Source organism: Nicrophorus vespilloides, unplaced genomic scaffold, assembly GCF_001412225.1.
Source record: "Nicrophorus vespilloides isolate i.1.1-1 unplaced genomic scaffold, Nicve_v1.0, whole genome shotgun sequence".
Classification (NCBI taxonomy): domain Eukaryota; kingdom Metazoa; phylum Arthropoda; class Insecta; order Coleoptera; family Silphidae; genus Nicrophorus; species Nicrophorus vespilloides.
Genome location: NW_017100005.1, coordinates 1 through 20,761, shown reverse-complemented (window position 1 = coordinate 20,761; position 20,761 = coordinate 1). Strand labels below are relative to the sequence as shown.

At 34.5% G+C, this 20,761-nt stretch overlaps 1 protein-coding gene across 3 annotated transcripts; it reads left to right on the top strand.

Annotated features, from left to right (window-relative positions):
• The first annotated feature begins 4,434 nt into the window (after window positions 1-4,434).
• LOC108566605 (zinc finger protein 300-like) lies at window positions 4,435-15,586 on the top strand. 3 transcript variants are annotated; one of them, XM_017926583.1, is made up of 4 exons: window positions 4,438-4,901; window positions 9,041-10,069; window positions 13,983-14,150; window positions 14,220-15,586. In XM_017926583.1, the coding sequence occupies exons 1-4, from the start codon at window positions 4,808-4,810 to the stop codon at window positions 14,990-14,992; spliced, it is 2,064 nt and encodes a 687-aa protein (XP_017782072.1). In that variant the 5' UTR covers window positions 4,438-4,807; the 3' UTR covers window positions 14,993-15,586. The 3 variants fall into 3 exon arrangements, with proteins under 3 accessions (XP_017782073.1, XP_017782071.1, XP_017782072.1); XM_017926584.1 differs by having other exon boundaries at window positions 4,435-4,901; window positions 9,041-9,985; window positions 13,983-15,586; XM_017926582.1 differs by having other exon boundaries at window positions 4,437-4,901; window positions 13,983-15,586.
• The last annotated feature ends 5,175 nt before the right edge of the window (window positions 15,587-20,761 follow it).

The following is a 20,761-nucleotide window of genomic DNA, read 5'->3' as shown; positions in this document are numbered from 1 at the left end:
TGCGTTATGTTATCAATTACGAAAGAAAAAATGATTTCAGTTTCTCTTCATGAATCTTGTATGACCTTTAAAAATTGACAATTAATAAACATTTAATCTGTTTGTATATGTATTTTAATAAAATGGGATTATCTTTGAGAGCGCGCGTTAAAGTTAACGTGAAGTTAAATTAGCTGACTCTGCAGAATCTACTAATGCGGGTGACACTTTTAACAACTTCGGAAGAGATTCGAAACGATATCTTCGGCTTTTTCCACCCTTTGACCCGAAACGAAACAGTTTCTTCGGGTCGCATCGGATATGTATATATCAAAAAAAAAAAAGGACGAAGAACAACAACGAGAGAAGCTGAGAAGAGGACATTGAAAATCGATCTTCCTTCACAAACTACATCTGTAAAAAGGGAGATGAAACGACGGAGGGCCGCGATGTTTGGGTTATATTGGGGTCCCTTGTTATCGCCTCGTCTCTTCTATTTTCTTTTGTTTTTTTTTTACTTCTTCCATTATTTTTTCTTCCTTTTAGTTTTCTTTTATTTATTTTTTTTTCCTTCGCTCTTCATCATCAACTCTCCCCTTTTATTTTTTCTTCCTCGCTTTCAATTCAAATATTATTTCTGCTCGCCACCCTTCCCTTCACCACCCCCACCAACCCTCGCTCGCGTTTGTTTTTTCTATTCGCATGTGTTTTCTTTGCGCTCCGCGCGAAAACACTTCCATCGAGGGGAAAACGTTCCGAAGCGATGTTATTTTTGCAAATTTTGTTTATAATTAAAACAGCACGAAATTGTCTGTGCATGTTTGTTTTTCTACTGCTCAAAATTTTATGTCCATTAGGGATTTTTAGTTTTACTTTTTCGAGTTAAAAAATCCATAAATCATATAAATTATAATATAATATAATCATATAAATTTACTTTAGAAATTTGATAATTCTAAATATACTACATAAAAAAATCATCTATTGATTAATTGAAAATTACCTAAACTATTGTAATTTTCAATGCATTTCATAGTTTTTCTTAATTATTTGTATAAAAAAAATAGTAAACAGTTAATAAGAAAAAAATATGAATTTTGTAATAAAATTTAAAACATTAGTTAAAAAGTACATAAAAAAAAACATCTATTGATTAATTGAAATTTGTCTAAACTATTGTAATTTTCAATGCATTTCATATTTTTTCTTAATTATTTGTATAAAAAAAAATAGTAAACAGTTAATAAGAAAAAAATATGAATTTTGTAATAATATTTAAAAGACTAGTTAAAAAAATTAAGATATTTGTGGGCGAATGTGTATAAACATTGCTGTGAAAATGTGCATGCTTTTAGTGTTGTATTTCCTGAAAGTGTACATACATTATGCACTTAGATAAAGATTTAGACCTTTATGATCTTAGTGGTTGCAGCAAATCTGTAAAGTGCACGCAGGCAAACTATGGAGAAGATAACAAACAAATTGAACACGCTACCATCTCATAATTTTGTTGTTTACCAAACGCGGAAGATAGCACTATCGGAATTAGAGATTACATGTTTGCAAAGAAGCAAAAATGATATGATAATAATAATTTAAAAAAAAAACTGACGCTAAGATGTTTCGTTGCAAAATTTCTGTCTAGATTTTCACCAGGGTTTCCTGCGTGTAATTTGGATTGGCTACAAGAAGAATTAATATATATAAAAAAAACGTAAATACATAACCCCGCCTGCAGCGGTCGCCGCCGCCTGCTATATACTACGTGTATATAGTATACAGTATTTTTTCGACGCTGTGTCGGGTGGGTGGTGGGTGAAGGAGGGTGCCAACCAACCTGGCCTCGTATCGATTAAACTCCGGCGGAAAGTACGTCGAGTCCTTCAGCCCATGAATTTACTTCATTAACTAAATCATCGGCTGGAAAGTGTACGATGCATATAGTGCGGTAACCGTCTTACCAATAGCTATTATTTAACTATTAATCCACCTTAAATATTCTATTGCGATCGTTATTAAATAATCGGCTTTGGTGGATGTGCATAATCCACGATCCTCCTCTTCATCACCAGGTGAATTGGTGTGCCTCTTAATAGAGGAGACCTTCGAGTCTTCCGTCTGACGCCGCCGCCGCCGCCGATCGATCTGGAATTTATAAATTACCCGTTTCCTGCACATAATCTCTCCAAAGTGTGTTCGTGCTCGATTATTTGTACACCACTAATAATCTATCAAACCAAAATTACACTAGAACTATACAAGAGCAAGAGCAACAACAAAAAATATTCAACGATATAACATAATTACATCTCTCCAACAGCAGCCTTATCGACACGCCAAAGCAAATCAGACACTTGATATGCTTCATAACGATGCACTAATAAATGCAATTATTTAAATCCCAATTCTAATATTATTCCACGTAATTTTATAATCGCTCTTTCTAATAAACATAATAATATTATTATTCTAATAATTATAGTAAATAAATTAATTGATTATATTACAATTAATATGTTACAAACGTGATTTTTATTACTCTCAAATAATTCGATATTTCATTTTTCACAACTGTTAAAGAAAAACTTATATAACTAGAAAAAAATGGCGGTAATTTCAAATGGTAACGCTTCTTTCATGACACTTTCTTAATTTTTACTTTTGTAATTAAAATTAAGATTACATTATGATTAATATTTAATTAAATTGATTAATTATAGGAAGATTTTAATGTAGATTTTAAAAATTGATAACAAATTTTTATCACTCTCATAAAATTCGATATTCCATTATTCACAACTGTCAAAGATAAACATACATAACTTAAAGTGCAAAAAAATAGCGGCAATTTCAAATGGTAACGCTTCTTTCATGACACTTTCGTAATTTATTTTTAGTTTTGTAATTAAAATTATAGGAAGATTTTAAATTTTTTAAAATTGATAACAACTTTTTATCACTCTTATAAAATTCGATATTCCATTCTTCACAACTGTCAAAGAAAAACTTACATAACCTTAACTGCAAAAAAATGGCGACAATTTCAAATGGTAACGCTTCTTTCATGACTCTTTCGTAATTTATTTTTACTTTTGTAATTAAAGTTGTAGGAAGATTTTAATATAGATTTGTAAAATTGTTAACAAAGTTTTTATCACTCGCATAAAATTCGATATTCTATTCTTCACAACTATCAAAGATAAACTTACATAACCTTAACTGCAAAAAAATGGCGGCAATTTCAAATGGTAACGCTTCTTTCATGACACTTTCTTAATTTATTTTTTTACTTTTGTAATTAAAACTAAGATTACATTATGATTTAAATTTTGAATAAATATTGAAACAATTATTGAATTTATTTAAAAAAAAAATGAAATAGATACGTTACACTGTTAAAAATATGAAATCTCTCAAAATACATTTATCTAGTGCGAATCATGAAAGAGAAACTATTTATAAATTTATTATATGATTTATAATCCTATTTTCCACGTCTGCGACTTGATTTATTAAAGGTTAAACTACTTTTAATTACCATTTTTTACGAACGCCGGTTGACTCACTCACTCACTGTGCGATAAGTTTTGCATTTTCGACGTGCGCTAAGTGGCCTACAGCAATGCTAATGTATATAAATATACGATAATATATTTTTTTTTATATATATTATATTTCCAATTAGTTGCTCTCATAATTATTTACGATTTAATCAAAGATTGATGGATTTAGTTAAATAATTTACATATACGTAGTTTTCATATTCAAATGCAGATAGAATTCAATGAAATTTGATTAAGATTTACATTTGTAAATCATATTTGATAAAGTTACAAGTTTGAGACATCTTTCATTATTGCATGAAAAGTATGTTAACAGTGATGATTAATATTGTATTTTGTATTATTTTGGTTCTAAAATAGGTTGGGTTGTATTGGGAGTTGTTGAATGGAAAGTTTTAAAAGTGAATTTCAAAGGGCAAGTAACCGAGTGGTGTTTGTGAAGATATAGAGTTAATTGCGGATGAATTTAGTTGGGTAAGAGATCTGCTGTTCTCCGCTCGAGGGGTCCACCTTGAGGAATGCGGCCTTAGCCTCTCTCCACCTTCATTTCCTCCCCTTTCCTCCTCTCTCGCTCAAGAGACGGCGAGTGAATGTGAGAGGGTTGGCTCAGATACACATACCCAAATATGGATTTTATATGCCGAACCTATCTTAACTTCGGGGGGGCCGACCCTGAAAAGGTATCGATTAAAAACCCTGTCCTAACCCACGCAGTCTCCCGACGAAAAACCCCTCTGCCGCCGCCGCCAGCCAGCCACCTCACATCACCTACCCCAGCCGCCTCCTGCCACCTCACCCCCCGGGCGTTCCATCTATTATTCATTCAGCGAACGAAAATTCGTGCATAGAGCCTGCTCCATGCTCGACGGAGAGAGCCGCCCCCGACGAGCGAGCGAGCGAAAAAAAGTGGGCAGCCAGACGCAGCCTACCCCAACCGCCGCCGCCGCCACCACCGCTCATGGGTAATGTCACACGTCCTGCGGAGGGTTGTGCATGCGATATGAGTGCGAGTCGCGTCCTCTTCTCCTAAGGTTCTTACTCTCTCTCTCTCTATCACCCTTATTTTGGACGAGTTTCAATTTCGGTTTAAAAACTTTGTTTACCGCCGCCGTCGCCGCCGCTGTTTCTGTTGCTTTTGCTGCTACTAAATAAGTGAAGGTGAAACGGGCTTTTCGGTCGCGTACAACAAAACCGCCGCTCGAAGGAAAGTAAAAGTGCGTCTACCGAAAAGGAGTAAGAACCTGAGAGGTAAAATACGGACTTAAATGTGTGTGTGCAGAGTGTGTGCGTGTGTGTGTACGTGTGTGGGTAAAAAAAGAGGAGAACCGGTCACGCGAGAGCCGCCGCAACATACATCGGGTTGGGTCCCAGTTTATTTTATTTTTTATTCTTTCGTATTTTTTATATATATATACATATATACCACATGCATGCATAGCGAGCCTTTTGGCCCTGGGGGGAAATATTTCTCGTTGATACAACATCAACACACACACACGGCAACAGCAACCAAAAAAAAAAAAGAAGAAACGACCGCAACAACCAGCGCTAGGGCCCCGAAAGAATCCTATCAATCACGGGCACTTCTCTTCTCTTTTTCTCTCTCATCTGCTGATACTTCTGCTGCTGCTGCTGCTGATGATGATCTATCTCTTTCTGTCGCAGCACCTTCGCAGGGCCCGATCACGAATAACCAGTTTGTTCCAGGCCGTTTTGTTCCTTCGCAAGAGAAGAGAACTCTCTGACCCAAGAGCGCGCAACTCATTTCATTGCCCGCGACGTTCGATAATAATAAATGATGATGAGGTTGTTGGTGGTGGAGGACGAAAAACGGCCGTTCTTGTGAAGAACGGTCATCTCGCTTGCTCCAAAACGAAGTACTACTTATTACTCCCCCCCGAGAGACCGGCTCTCCTCGCCGGGATTAGTAGACACAAGGTCAAGGTTTAGTCATCTCTTGCATTGCAGTCTCGAGAATCAAGGTCCTTCTCTCAATCGCGCGCGCTTCCAACGTATGGAAATTCCCAAAAAATAAAAACCGACATCGAATAACACAACTCATTCCCATTTTTATTTCATTCTTTCAATCAATCTTAACCAATACTTACGGGATATTATCACGAACTAGTATTCCGATTCTAATATTCTAGTTGTATCAGTTAATTAGGAAACATCACTAAAGTTATCTAAATTGTTCGCTTCTGAATGAAACACGTACACATACATAAAATATACATTTAGATTTAAACTCGACCTTAATTATGTTTTTTTTTTTATCTTCTAATAGACCTACAACTTATTTTTTTTTTGTTATCTTTTCGATCACGTAATCTCTTTGGAATCAAGTAAACATTCAATCTAATTGATGATAACTTTAAATTTCTTGATTTAACATTTAAATTCAACAATCATTAATTTGATTTTGTTCCCATTATTTAATGGATTTCTTGATGATGTTGAGAATATGTTGTATACAGGAAGAATTATAAATGTGTTGTGATAATAGACAAGAAACATACATTTTGTTGTTATTATTATTCTTGAAGTTGACACATATTTACCAGAAGTTACTAGATTTATTAATAAAAACAGCACATTCTTTACTCCAGATTTATAACAATGTGAAATAAAACCTTTCTTTAGAGAGAGATTATAAAAGATTTCATGTAGAAATACTGATGTTTGACTGAGGGATAGAAGAAACAAAAACAAAAAAAAAAACAAATCACCATTTAGTGTGTAGGAAAAGCAATATTTTCCACGCCGATGGATATTATGAATGATTCATCGTGGTCTTCATTCTCGTAGAATTTGCAATTGAAATCGTCCGCGTTTACATCCTGTTTTTAAACTGCACTTTATTAAGGTTACACCTACCGCGATTCGAGATGTTTGAAATTATTATCATCATCATCATCATAATCATCATCATCCTGTCATCGTGTGTTTCGGCAATTAATTAACGATCGTCCCGTTTAATTAATTTCGATAAGTCCAATTACCGTCTGCTGCCACGGCTCTATCTTCAACAATTATTGCCAAGTAACAACAAATAATTACAATGCGATTCGCTAATCGAAATCGCTGTTTTCGTCTCGATCCTTGAACATCGAGAGTCCTTGTATTGTATTTTTTGTTGTTGTTGTTATTATTATTATTATTGTTGTTGAGACGTAGCCAAAGCAGACTTTTCAGGTGTTACGAAACTCGTTTTGCTTCTATAAATTAAGTTTGAAAGCGATAATTCAAATATTATTCTACTCGTTTTGATACATTTTGTTTTGGTTCGAACGTGTTTCAACTTTTTTTTTGGACAGACCCGTTGTTATTTAATGATATTTCGGGTGCGCCGGGTCGGAGGAGATGACTAATCTGTCTCCTTTACTTCTCTTCTTTTTTTTTTTGCGACTACTTTTTCTTTATCTTCTCTGTCTTTCTTTCGTGGACAGTTCTGGTTTTGTGCTGTGTCTGTGCGGCTGGCTGGAGATGGTGTGCATTAGTTTTACTGCCTACCGGGAATGTTGAATAGCTTTACTACGGCCACATGTTCGAAGTGTGGGGAAACGATCACAAGAAGTGCTGTATGTAAACACATCTATGGGAACTGCATTTACAGCCAGATCAAAGCCAAACAAATAACGCGGCTCTGGTGTGGGAGAATTTTCGGGATTGTTTATCATCATCATTATTATGTACGAGTGACGATAAAAATGATCAAATTCACTAACTAATACACAATATCTAAGAGATGGTCGCGTTTCCTATACTTATCAATCGAAATTAACGTTAATTAAACACTTACTTTTATTACATGCACACAAAAATGCAAGTAATGCACAGTAAATTACTCACGACATTACATGCGACAATTAGTTTGCATTTTCGTGTATTAATTAGCAAAAAAAATATTGGTTTCTCTATAACTATATAGAATTAAGTTATTATGAAAGCATGCTATATAAATCACAATTAACGTAATCAAAATTTACTATTGTGAAATAACTAATTTTAATTTGTACGAAAATATTCAGTACATACATACATACATACTTATTTGTAAAACTGTTCTGTAGAATACCGAAAAAACACAATGACTTGTTTCTCTAATTTATTTTTTCTTTTGTAATTTAAACATGTATTCAATTGTAAGTGATTTTTGAGGATTCGACTCCAAAGGTTAAGGACACATTTTTCGTGAACACATTTATTTGCAAATAATAATAACAATAATTTAATCACCTGATTTTAATGAAACGAAACATTTGTAATTTATTTCTTCAAGGATTTTAGTGCAAATATATATTTTTTGAATTATCTACAGCCCTCGGTTTACGTACATTGATTTTGTATAGTTCCTTTAGTTAATAATAAAAGACTATTTTCTTTGCTTCACATCTATTTGTATCTTTTAAAATCAAAGTTTTTATCTCATGATTTCCATTAAATGGCTTTATTTTATTATTATCCAATTCAATTCTTCCATACTTTCTGATGAATCAAGTGAGAATAAAGATTTTACCGGTTTACCAACATTTTTTTATATATAACTTCAGAACTTTCGCTTGTACTACTTAAGAAAATGGAACAAAATTTAAGAAAATCTAACAAATTTGAAATAGAAGTGTCTATACTTAAGGAAATGTACTAAAATTGAAGAGACAGTGACATTATTAGGGAAACTCTGATAAAATTGAAGCAAATGTAATAAGTTTTGAAAAAAATGTAACAAAAATTAAGAAAATCGAACAATATTTAAGAAAATGTAATAAAATTGTAGAAAAAGTGATATTATTAGAGAAAATTTAAAGAGATGTAATAACTTTTAAAAAAATATAACAAAAATTGAGAAAGTGGAACAAAATTTTAAAGAAAATTGAAGAAAACTGGCTACACTTTCGTTAAAAAATACTTATGAGATTACTGTCAGAATTATTATGTTTTCCTTTAAAACTTTACTAGTTAGTATTAATTGAAAATTGTTTGAAAACACATTTTTGTCATTACTTCAAGTACTTTAGTACAAAATATAGTAAGAAGTATTTTCTATTATTATTACTTTAATAATTAATTAGTTTCTAAACAATACAAATTTTAAATAAATGTAAGTTTATTATTTGTAAGTTTGTTAGATTTAATTGAAAGATGATGTAATTATTAGTCGAAAGTCTATTTTAAATAATGATACAAAACACTTTATTTTTGTAACTAAATAATAATAATGATGTGCAGGTTGATTTCTCTTGCATTTAGAAAATGTGTTTGTTTCTTGCGGTGTTCGGATGTTCAATTAAAAGATCGTTTGGTGAATGTATGTAAGAAGTGAGTTGATGGATCGTTTTTTGTATGCGATGATGGTGGTTGCAGCAGAAGTTGTAGAGTAGTAGTAGTAGAAGTGAGGTTGAGGTAGTTGTTGTTGTTGCTGATGGATATAATGTGAAATTGATGAGGTTGTTAAAAGTTGTTTTATTTATTGTTGTTTTTTTTTGCTTTGTTTGCAGATACGACCGCCCCGTACGTGCTGTACAAGGATGGGATAGACAGGACGCAGATGCAATGGGGGGCGCAGGACAGTTACGCGTCGGCGCCACAGCAGACGTCGTCGTCGTCGGGGGCATCAGGGGCGGCGAGTCCCCAGCAGGCTCTGGGGCCGACGGTGCCGCTTGGCGTCGAGGCGGATACCGTGGCGCCCCGGGACCAGAGCCTGCCCTCACCCGCCCCCTCCCCGTATCCTGCAACGCAAGCGGAAACCCGTGACGACGACAACAATATACAACCGGATCAACCGGCCCTCGACCTGGAGACGAACAACGGAGGTGGAGGAGGAGGAGGAGGCGGTGGAGGAGGAGGAGGTGGAGGTGCTGGAGGCGGCGGCGGCCGTCCCGCATCCTCGCAGTGCTTCCCATCTTCAGCCGACATCCAGCAGCAGCAGAGCTACCAGCAGTACGCGCGAGTGCCGCCTCCTTCGGGTCCACCGCCGGTGCCGCCGCACATGCTCGGCGCCGGCAGCTTCTCCGCCCTGCACTACCTTAAGCAACCCGGCGTCATGCTGACGTCGATCGGCGCCGACGGCTCCAGCCAGCTGGATCAATACGCCAGCAATATGCAGGACCTGCGGGCCGCCGCTCTGCCCGACGTCATCCAGCAGCAGCAGCAGCAGAATTTGAAGCCGCCCGGCAAGGGCATCGGCAGCGAGCTCAGGCTCTTCAAATGTCTGACCTGCGGCAAGGACTTCAAACAGAAGTCGACGCTGCTGCAGCACGAACGCATCCACACGGACAGCCGACCGTACGGTTGTCCGGAGTGCGGCAAACGCTTCCGTCAGCAATCCCATCTCACCCAGCACCTGCGGATCCACGCCAACGAGAAACCCTACGCTTGCGTCTATTGCGAACGCACCTTCAGGCAAAGGGCCATCCTCAATCAACATCTGCGCATACACTCTGGTGAGAAGCCATACGAGTGCCCCGAGTGCGGCAAGCACTTCCGACAGAAGGCCATCCTCAACCAGCACGTCCGCACACACCAAGGCGAGCGACCCTAAGCTCCACTCTCTTTTAATATTTATAGCCCACGGCTGCGGCCCACTCTCAACTCACAACCGCCGCCACTAGCTTACATCCTCCAACCACCAATCGAACGAACGAACCAACAACTGACCGACCATCAAATTCAACCTTTCTCTCACTCTCCATTCAACTCAATCAATATCTATCTCTATTTCTCTCATTCATTCTCAATCAATCTACGTACAAACAGTCACTCTTTCACTTTTCAATATATACTAACTAACAACACGTACGTACGCGAACGACTGTCGAATAACTTTCATCAACCTTGTTTTTTTTTTATTTTTATTTTGGCAAAATACGCTTGGTGGTTGGAGGCATGAGGGTCTGTGCTGCACGAGCGGTTAGAGTTGGTCGTATCTTCTCCCAACTTTAGTTTTACAGTTTAGATCTAACAAATTATTTCATTTAGTTCTCATTGTTTTACTCTTTATTTTTTATTTCTTTCTTTCATTACCTCTTCTTTATTCAGTTTTCTTCTTATTACTATAATTTTTTACATATTTTTTGGTTCACCCCGAACAATTCGCATTTCGAATTCTCGAAAACCCCCCTCACGCACTCTTCACATCGCTGCCATCGCTCTAAACAAAATATGTACAATAGGACTAATGAGTACATACATCTTGCAAAGTGCAATTAACTTTTAGCAGTAAACCGATAAGACTGAAAAGTACAAAGTACATTAAGCCAAATATTAGTACAAATTTATTTATTTTTTAAACTTAGTATACTGTATTATATATAATTAAGCATAAATTAATTACAAGGACTATTGCATAATATTGTACAAGTACTTTACGAACTATATCAATGATAAAACGAGTACTCAATTAGATTAGTTTTGTATCGAAACTGAACGAGTTGTTATGAATAATTTCCACTCAGGTTTTAAATCAAGTGCAAATACGTACATAATTTAATTATAGCTTAAAATGAAGCAACATTTATTAATCAAAACAAAATTATTTCAAGCCTTAAAATCAACAAATATCAATTGAAGTTATCCAAAGATTAGAAATAAGTATTTTTTATTTAACAAACTTGTAATTTATATCAGTATTATAGTTGGATTAGGACGTACACTAAAAATTAGTTAATAAGAAGTTTAGAAATGCAAAGCACATCAATCCAATATATTTAATATAGAAACTTGTTGTTTTTAAATCAATGTACATTTACAAACTATTGCTAAAAGGACTTAAAGTGAATATGAATGAAATGGAAAACTCAATATCTTGTATTAATTACGCAGAAAACTTCTTTATCTATTCAAATAGCAGATTATATATATATATTTTATACATTTCGCGTGAATCATCAAACATAATGTATGTTTAGATTGGGTTTTACTCATAAACTATTTTAAACTCGTTATATTCCTTGAATCACATTATCTCAATATCAATAGTGTTTTTTCTAAATTGAAATTGAAAACATTTATAATATAATTAGTTTATAACACGATCAAAATGTTAAGTTTATATTCGATTTAGTCATGAATTATTAGAAATGATAACTAATTGAGGTTGCAGCATTCTTTGAAATATTAATCGTAAACAATTAGGGACTATAAAAAGAACCGTAATTTAGTCTTAAATTAGTTCAAAGATAACATTAGTATAGAATTACAATTTTTTTTTTAAATGCTGAAAAATAACAGCAAATTGTTGTACATGGAAAATTGGTAAATAGTGTTTATGCAAATTGCAGCGAGACTACTTCTAACTAGTTCCAAGTGATATCCAACTGGCGGATTCGGGTTAATGGAATTCAATAAAAATTATAACCGCAGTTTCTGACTCAAACATTTCAAAACGAATTATAATGTAGCGGATTCTAATTATAAATTAATAGAAAAATAATATTCACTTACAGATAGAATCATTTATATTTATATTTTTGTAATTAAATTAGTTCTAGATTTATGAATATGAAATATGGAAATGCGATTTAAACAAGACTTTTGCATTGTGTGTTGTTTCTCGAAATACGTGATTGATTCGCAAGGAAATATGAAGTTGGTTTTGCAGACAAAATCTAGACGTATCTGACGTACAGTGGTTGGCATCTCTCGCTGCTTTTGCTGCTGCTTTTTTTTTTGTTTGTTCGTTTTTGCCACGGCGCGAAAACCAGTTTCGGTTCACTTCCTAAAATAAAAATAAAAGTTGTCTTCAACTCGAAGGTAGACCAGATGCAAAGAAAAACGCAACTCGCGTCCACCGAAAATTGATTTAAGAAAGAAGAAAAAAAAACCGAATAATTGAGCGCGAAACGATTCCAATATTTATATAATATCAAATGAAATATATAAAAATAAACACGCTCTGATGGTTATTTGCTTTATATCGAAAACGAATTGAAGTGCATCAGAATTGAAACAACATTGCAGCCATAATTTATTATTGGTTTTTTGCAGTTGGAATTTTACATGGAAATTGTTAATAAACATCGAAATAAAATGTATACAAAAAAATATATATAATATGCAATATTTGAAATAGTTGCAGTCGCGTTCAATTCTCTCTTAAGTTTTATACATCGCGGCGGCTCGAATCGATCCGACGCGAATTATGAAACTAATTTGATTGTTTTGGAAGCGAGAAGGATGAAAAAAAGTGACCGAGAGTGATTTAGCAATGAGACAAAGAGAGAGAGAGAATGTTGTCTTTTTTACGACGCTCGTCCACTAAAAATTGTTCATTGCGGCACGCTCTTTATTTTTAACGGCGGCTCGAATTTCACGCCATTAGGAGCGGAATTGAAGGAAGAGAAGCAACAAAAAAAAATAATAAAAATTTTGTAGTAGAGAAAAGTAGAGGCAAATGTTGTAATTGAAATCAACGCCGCGTGAATTTACCCAAAAAAATATGAAATAATACAACAAAAAAAAGTATATTGGAGAATTGCGCAAATGAAATATGGAGAGAGGGAAAAAAAAAGATTATGAAACGGCGCCAAAGCTTTATCGGATTATCACGCAACACGAATTGAATCGAACGTAAAAAAAATGGGGTAAATTAATAAATTCTAGTGCTTTGATTCGATTGCAATATAAAAAAAAAATATCGTCATAAACATTAAAAAATATCATATAATTAGTTAAACAATTTATATACTAATTATAGTTTAGTCAATTGCTTAAGTTGTTTAGATTAATTTAGGAAGTGATATTATTTAGTTTTCTAAATAGATGCGAAATGGCAGTGATTCAATGTTGATTTGAGGGAGGATAGGATTATTTTTATGTGAGGGCGTTTTTGGTTTTGTGAATACTTGAGGTGAGGTGTTCCTTGACAGGAAAGTGCTGAAAGTGTCCATAAAATGATGGGTGTTGGTTACGAAATGGGCACTTTCAGTACTATTTCGGCCAAGGAGTGCCGGTGCTGAGTCCCTGCTCGGATTGACGTACTAGGCGGATGGTTGCGGAGGAGCGGATCGTCCGTTTGCGGTGATGAGCGGAGCGTCGTACGGCCTGTGTCCAGGGGATGGAAGCGGATCCGCCACTCCGACGGTTATCACCGGTAAAAGAGTGTCTTTTCCGGGATAATCCAGGAACGGCCGGCCCGGTTCCATCCTTCGGACGCATTCCGGATGACGTGTCCCGTCTGAGGAGGGCGCCGCTCCTCGGCAGACGTTCACAAAGTGGTGGATGCGAGCAAGCGACTTTACCGATGGTATTTGCGAACGATTCTTTGTTTTTTCTTTGAATGTTTGGCAACGATTAAAAAAGAGTGCGATGATGATGATGAAGTTGGGGGGGTGTTGAATTCGAAATGTGAATGAATCACCTGAAAAGTCTTTTCGAATGTTTGTTTTGGCATGCGTAATTAATGGTCGCCGTTTTTTTTTTTGTTCTCGTTTCCGGTTGCAGATGTGAGTCCGCATTTGGTGTTCAAGAATGGGATCAACGCGACGCTTTGGCCGCAGGACGTGCCGTTTCCGCCGGAGGAGGGCAAGGAGGAGGTGGCGTCGACGTACGGCGATGGCGACTCCCAGAACGACAGGACGGGCTGCTTCTCGCCGAACAGCACTGTGTCCGGTAATCTGCAATATCCTTCTTACTTTAAGGATAACAAGGGAATGAACCATTCGGTGTTTGGGTCAACAGCAAACTTCGGCGCCCTGCAGTACCTGAAGCATCACCAGGGCCAAAAGGGTCTGCCGGACGTGATACAGCACGGCAGGAGCGCCGGAATGCCGCTCTACGTGAGGTGTCCGATCTGCCAGAAGGAGTTCAAGCAGAAGTCGACACTGCTGCAGCACGGCTGCATACATATCGAGTCGAGGCCGTATCCCTGTCCGGAGTGCGGAAAACGCTTCAGACAGCAGAGCCATCTGACCCAGCACCTCCGGATACACACCAACGAAAAACCGTACGGCTGCGTCTACTGCGGCCGCAACTTCCGTCAAAGAACGATCCTCAATCAACACTTGAGGATCCACACCGGTGAGAAGCCATACAAGTGCCAGCAGTGCGGCAAGGATTTCAGACAGAAGGCCATTCTAGACCAACACACGAGAACCCATCAGGGTGACCGTCCGTTCTGTTGTCCAATGCCGAACTGCCGGCGCCGCTTCGCCACCGAACCGGAAGTCAAAAAGCACATAGACAACCACATGAATCCGCACGCCTCGAAGTCGCGACGCGATCCATCCGCGGCAGCGGCCGCCGCCGCCGCAGCAGCAGCAGCCGCAGCTGAATCCAAGCTCAACGGGATGAGAAATCTGACGCCGACCGCCGTCGTCAAGCCAGAACTCTACTTCCCGCAGTGCTACGCCCCGAGCTTCAATCCCCCGACGAGTCTCGGCCATCAATTCTCCGCCGCAGCCGGCGCCTCCGCCCCCGAATTCAAACCGCCCAACGGTCTTCCGGCCCAGTGACTAGCGGCCACTGGCTGGCAACTCGGTTCTTGCATCGGGTGACCCATAGCCAGTTAGAACACGTTATACAACCAACAACAACAACAACAACAACCACTACAATATAACTAATGAACAACAACAACAACAACCACCACATATAGACTATTGAAAAGCAGAAATGTAAAAAGTCACAGTTTCTATTTGAACAAACGACAGACAATTAAATATAAACAAACTGCATATAGAACAAACAAAAAAAACAACACACAACAAACATTTATATATGTATATATAATATATATATAAATATATATTTGTATTCGGAGTGATCTTCATATGGTGCTGAAAATTTTTCTTTTAACGGAAAGGTGTTTCTGATCGGATAGTTTGTAGCGAGAGAGACTCTATTCTCTATATTTTTTATTTGTTCTACTACTACTACTACTACTATAATACTACTATAACTATTACTACTACTACTACTATACAAAATCAACAGAAGAGAAGGAAAATCAATTTTCCCCCCAGAACCCCCAAGCAAAGCCCTCCCCACAGTTAAACCCATTATTTTATACACGTTTACCTGTTTTTACTAATTCAAAATCCCCCCCCCCCCAAAAAACCCTCCCTCAAAATAAATACACTCTACACACACACATTTTTTTTTTACTAGCGCGAGAGAAAAAAAAAATATGAATATATATATATATATGTAAAAATATATATATGTTTAAATGTAAGGAGTATTTTAAAAAAGCAAATTTTATCCGGAGATGGAATGAAATTTGGGTTTTTATACGCAAAAGTAGCGAATTATATATATATATATATATATTATATATTTAAAGTAATTAATTACAAAAAAAATAATAAATAACATAAAAATGCAAGGAAGAATCCGAACGAGGAATCTGAGACAAAAAAAAAGAGTATATGTATAACAATAAACAAACACGCGCGACGACGACTTGAAGATATGAAGAAAGTAATTAATTGACTAAATTAATTAATTAATTAATGCATAATAACGATATTGAAGTATAAAGAAAATAAAATATTTAAAAATAAATAATAATTAACACACACACACAAAAAAAAACTATAAATAAAGAGGAAAAAAAAAACACAAAACACATAAACACAAAGATGTTATATTATATATATTATATATATAGATATGAACATGCGACGTGTCCTTGTTGTTCACTTAGTGGCAATACTTTTAAACGTACTTTTTAATTATTGTTGTAGATAGATTTAATAATGTGATCTCTTAATGTAAACAAAACAAACAACTACAAAAAAACAAACAAACAATAGTAATAGGGAAAAGAAAAATCAATGTAATAATTACACCGAAAAAAACGATCTTGATCGATTGTTATCATAATAATTAATTAATAATTAATAATCTTACGTTATTGTCGTCATTATTGTTGTATCATTTGTAAAGGATGAAAAGAAAACTATAATATTATTTGAAATGCATTTTGGCGCTGAAGATTCGACACGGAAAAATGAAAACACTTCACTTCACATTGAACTTAATTTGGCTTTAAAATATCCACACGATTTGGAATAAGGGAAGCTTTAATTATTGCAAACAGCTGATTAATTTATCGTTGTTGAACGAAACGAGTGGAAAAAAAATTGTTGTGTTAATCCTAATAATAGTAATCTTTAGTTATCAGAGGATGCTTTAAAAGCAACGTTTTTTTTATTATGAAATATATCAAAATTAAGATATTTTGTATGATACAATATTTTCAGGTTCCAAACGTGAAAATATATTGATAATGTTGGTAAAATTTATTGAATTTGTGCATTATGAATCATCATATTACTGTAAAAACAGAAATATTGTTCTTAACAATCGAACAACAAAGTAAAATTTGCTTAAAAAAAAACCTGTAATTAGTTTTTATTAATTGATAAAATGGAATCTGCTTCAATGAATGATACATTGCAGACTACGTACTAAATCGTAAGATTCGTAAAAGCGTTGGCTTTAATTTTTGAGAATAGTTTTACACAAAACGTTTATTGTCGTTAATATCTTTATAAATAATATATCTGTACCAATTTATTTAAATTTAGAAAAAAAACTTCGTCAGAGTTTCAAAAACTTTTCAAAATAAGATCAAATCTTTCGTCGATTAAGTTTAATGTGAAGTCGCAGAAGCATCGGTTGTTTTCTTTATTTGTGTATCAGTTCGTCCTTTGAATTACTCTTATTTTTCCTGTTTCTTTTGAATTTGAAAAATCAGCAAAAACAACGAATTTTGTTTATACTTAGCTTTGTTTGTTTTCGTTATTTCTCTGTAGATCAGATGTTGATATACGCAACAACAGCAACAACAACAACAAAACCAAAATGATTAAATAAACAGAAAGATCTCATTTTTAAGTTAATAATAATTAATTGAACTGGGGGAAGCGACGAGAACGCTCAAGATAGGAGGGATTGAATAGAAGAAAGAGAGAATCAAAATGTAATGAATTGTGATCGACGAATAGGCGAAGACCGTGTAATGTGTGCAATTTTGGAAACTAATATGGGACAGCAACAAAACTTATGTAATAAGTATAAATTAGAGAGAGAGAGATGATGATGGAGTGGATGTTTTTTTTGTTCGGTTTTATTTGTTTGTTTCGATTATGATGATGAGCGATTAAAGTTTTGGACTCGCAAAATTTCGGCGCGCGAAATTTCGTTTTTTTTGTAATTTGTTTCTTCTCTTCGGTTTTTTTTTTTTAATTAGTTTGAACGGACTATGATGTATCTAGTCTTCGTGGACGAGTTTCGCCCGCTTATGTTTTGGTAGTCCGAAAGTTGATCGGAACACGACGAACACACACACACGTTTTATTGAGCTACAAGACTTAAAAAAAAAGTAAATAAATAAAAAAAAAGATAAACATAACTCGTGATAGCATTTAATTAATTCATAGACTCTAAGGAAGTTTTTTTTTTGTTTTCTTGTACATATTATTGAATATATAAATATATATATATATATTATTATATACGATGTGGAGGAAGGAAGGAAGAAGGAGTAAGATGAAGGCGAAGAGAAAGAGTGAAAAGGAGTAAAGGATTATTAAGGACATTTTTAAGAATGGATAAGAAAAATATATATATAATTAATTATATAACAAGAATCATTTTTTTATAAATATATATATATATAATTATTACTAAGTGTGTCACACTTTTTCATTATTAATGTTTCTTTAATATATATATTATATTATTATATAGAACGTATATATTATATTATACAGAACGTTTTTCTTTTTTTTTTCTTTTTCTTATGTTTTACCCCCTTTTGTTTTTCTTCTATATATCTATACATATTTTTGTGTTCACATCTAAGCATGTTTATTATTTTTACGTTGCCCGGCAACTTGTTTTCTCTATTCATTAAGCAGAACGAAAACAAATGATTGTTGTTGATGTGATATCCCAGAACTGTTTCTTCTTTTGTTTTCTTTCGCCGATTGTTTCGAAATTTTTGTTTTTATAAACCAGTTCGCGCGCACATCATTCCAAAATTCTTACGTATATACCAAACCAAATCAAATTAAATTAATTAATTAATTAAAAACAAGGACTCTTCAGCCCTGAAAATGCACACACAAACACACAACACACAAATTAAAACTTTTTGAAAATGCAATTTTTCCAATGATTTGTTTATGAATTATTTATGTTTTTTAATTTTTTAACTTAAGATACGCTCACAATGAAGGCGAACGCCGCCGATGAAGAATTTATTCGAGCCTTCTGCAATAGTTCCAATAATTGTTAATAAACTAAACGAGAGAGAGAGAGATAGAGAGAAGAGAAAACACAAAACTATATTTAAAGAAATAATAAAAATACAAAGTGCCATAGAAATATAAACAATATATACAAAAAACAAAACAAATAAAGAAGAAAATGAATACTCAAAAAAAAAATTACATATGTTGTATTTATTTGTTTCTTTCATTAATTTTCCATGTGTGTAAACGCAAACTTGTTGATCGATACTTGTGTTTCTCTTTTTGCTACACGTAGTTTGTTTTTTTCTTTCTTTTGCGTGGGATCACCACTTTTTGTATACGAAAGTTGTAAATTCGATTTACCTTCCTTCCCTCTTTTCGATTGAAATACTTACGTTTTTTTTTTCTAATTTGGATGATGCGCGTTTTTATTTTTGTATTTTTTTCGTTGGATGAATGGAAATGAAAGTGATCATTGTGAAGGAGAAGGAGACGAGGAAGATTATTTGTAAATTAATACTTGTTATGTAAATAAGACTGGGATATATTAAGTGACAGGGTTGTAAAAAGATGAGAAATATGTGAGAAGAGTGATTGTTTGTTTCTGTAATTTTTTTTATATAATTATTATTTTATATTATTTCCTTAGACACTTATTGTTTTGTATTAATTTCGTTTTGTTGATTAAGCGGTGTGAGAAAGAGGTGACTTGTTTTTTTTTTTTCATTCTTTCCGTTTCTGTGCGACAATCCTTTTTAATATTATATTATCACCACTATCATTATTTTTTTTTTTTTTGTTAATTTTGTTTGTCCCTTGTAAGCAGGAGGAAACGAGAAAATGTGTTTTGCGTCCAGTTCGTGTAATTTCTTTTTTTCCTTTCTCTGTATATGTTTTTTTCTTTTCTATATATATATATATTATAAATATTATAATTTTATTTTATTTTTTCTTCTTCGATGTGAAGGAGAAGAAATGTGAAGAATACGATTTTTGTGTATATCCTCGGAGAGAGAATCATTTCAGTTCATTAAGAGAAACAAACACAAAACCAAACACATACAAAAAAAAATACAAGATGATGATGATGAGAAACAAATATTATATATATATTGAAAAAAAAAAAAAACTTTGTAAACGTAATGAACCTCAATGTTGCCATTACTCTTATAAATGTTACTAATGCTCAACCAAGATGGTACAATAGTCTTTATTTTTCTTAACACACACAATACACGCAATATGTAAAATGGTATTTGCTCAAAAGTACAAATACTGTATATATATATTTATATATATTAAATAGATACCGGAATTGTTTTATATTATATGGAGAAATGAAATATATATATGATTATATAATAAATAATAGGAGATGATGAATATTATTATATTACTGATGGAAGAATAATAAAGTAAATAAATGAAATAAAAATATGAACAAAATAGGAGGAAGAGGTGAAAGGAAGGAAGGAAAAAAAAAAGTAACGCAAAATAATAATGAATTGATTCTCTTTGTATCGCATATTAAATAAATATTGAATGTATTTGTTAAACCCTTAATTGATCTCATTTCTCTCTCTCTCTCCCACTCACTTGATCCTTCTCCTAAAACATTCGAGCTTTCATTTTCTACTAAACATCTGTTCTACATTTGGAAAATCAACTATATTTTTTTTCCAATTTCTACAACTCATAGCAGGCGACTCGGAGGTAGTACGTAGATGCCAATAGACTTGTTGGAAAGGTGAGATATTCAGCTTTCTAACGTGTGGTCGACGATGTAATTATCTTAAGGGGTTGTCGAGAAATTCACGAAAAACTGGAAAAAATGCGTCTTTTCGATGCTTTTTTAATTTAAACAGCTGATAGCAGGCGACTCGGTGGAAGTACGAAGATACCAGTAGGCTCGTTGGAAAGGTGAGATATTCAGCTTTCCAACGAGTGGTCGATGATGGTATTATCTTAATGGGTTAATCTAATTATGCAATAAAATCATAAAAAAGTTTATTACTTTTC

Coding starts and splice junctions, on each gene's coding strand:
- LOC108566605 (XM_017926582.1), top strand. CDS start 4,808: ATGTGTGTGTGCAGAGTGTGTGCGTGTGTGTGTACGTGTGTGGGTAAA. Junction 4,902..9,040: donor GCCGCCGCAACATACATCGG/GTTGGGTCCCAG, acceptor CTTTGTTTGCAG/ATACGACCGCCCCGTACGTG. Junction 10,070..13,982: donor GCACGTCCGCACACACCAAG/GCGAGCGACCCT, acceptor TTCCGGTTGCAG/ATGTGAGTCCGCATTTGGTG.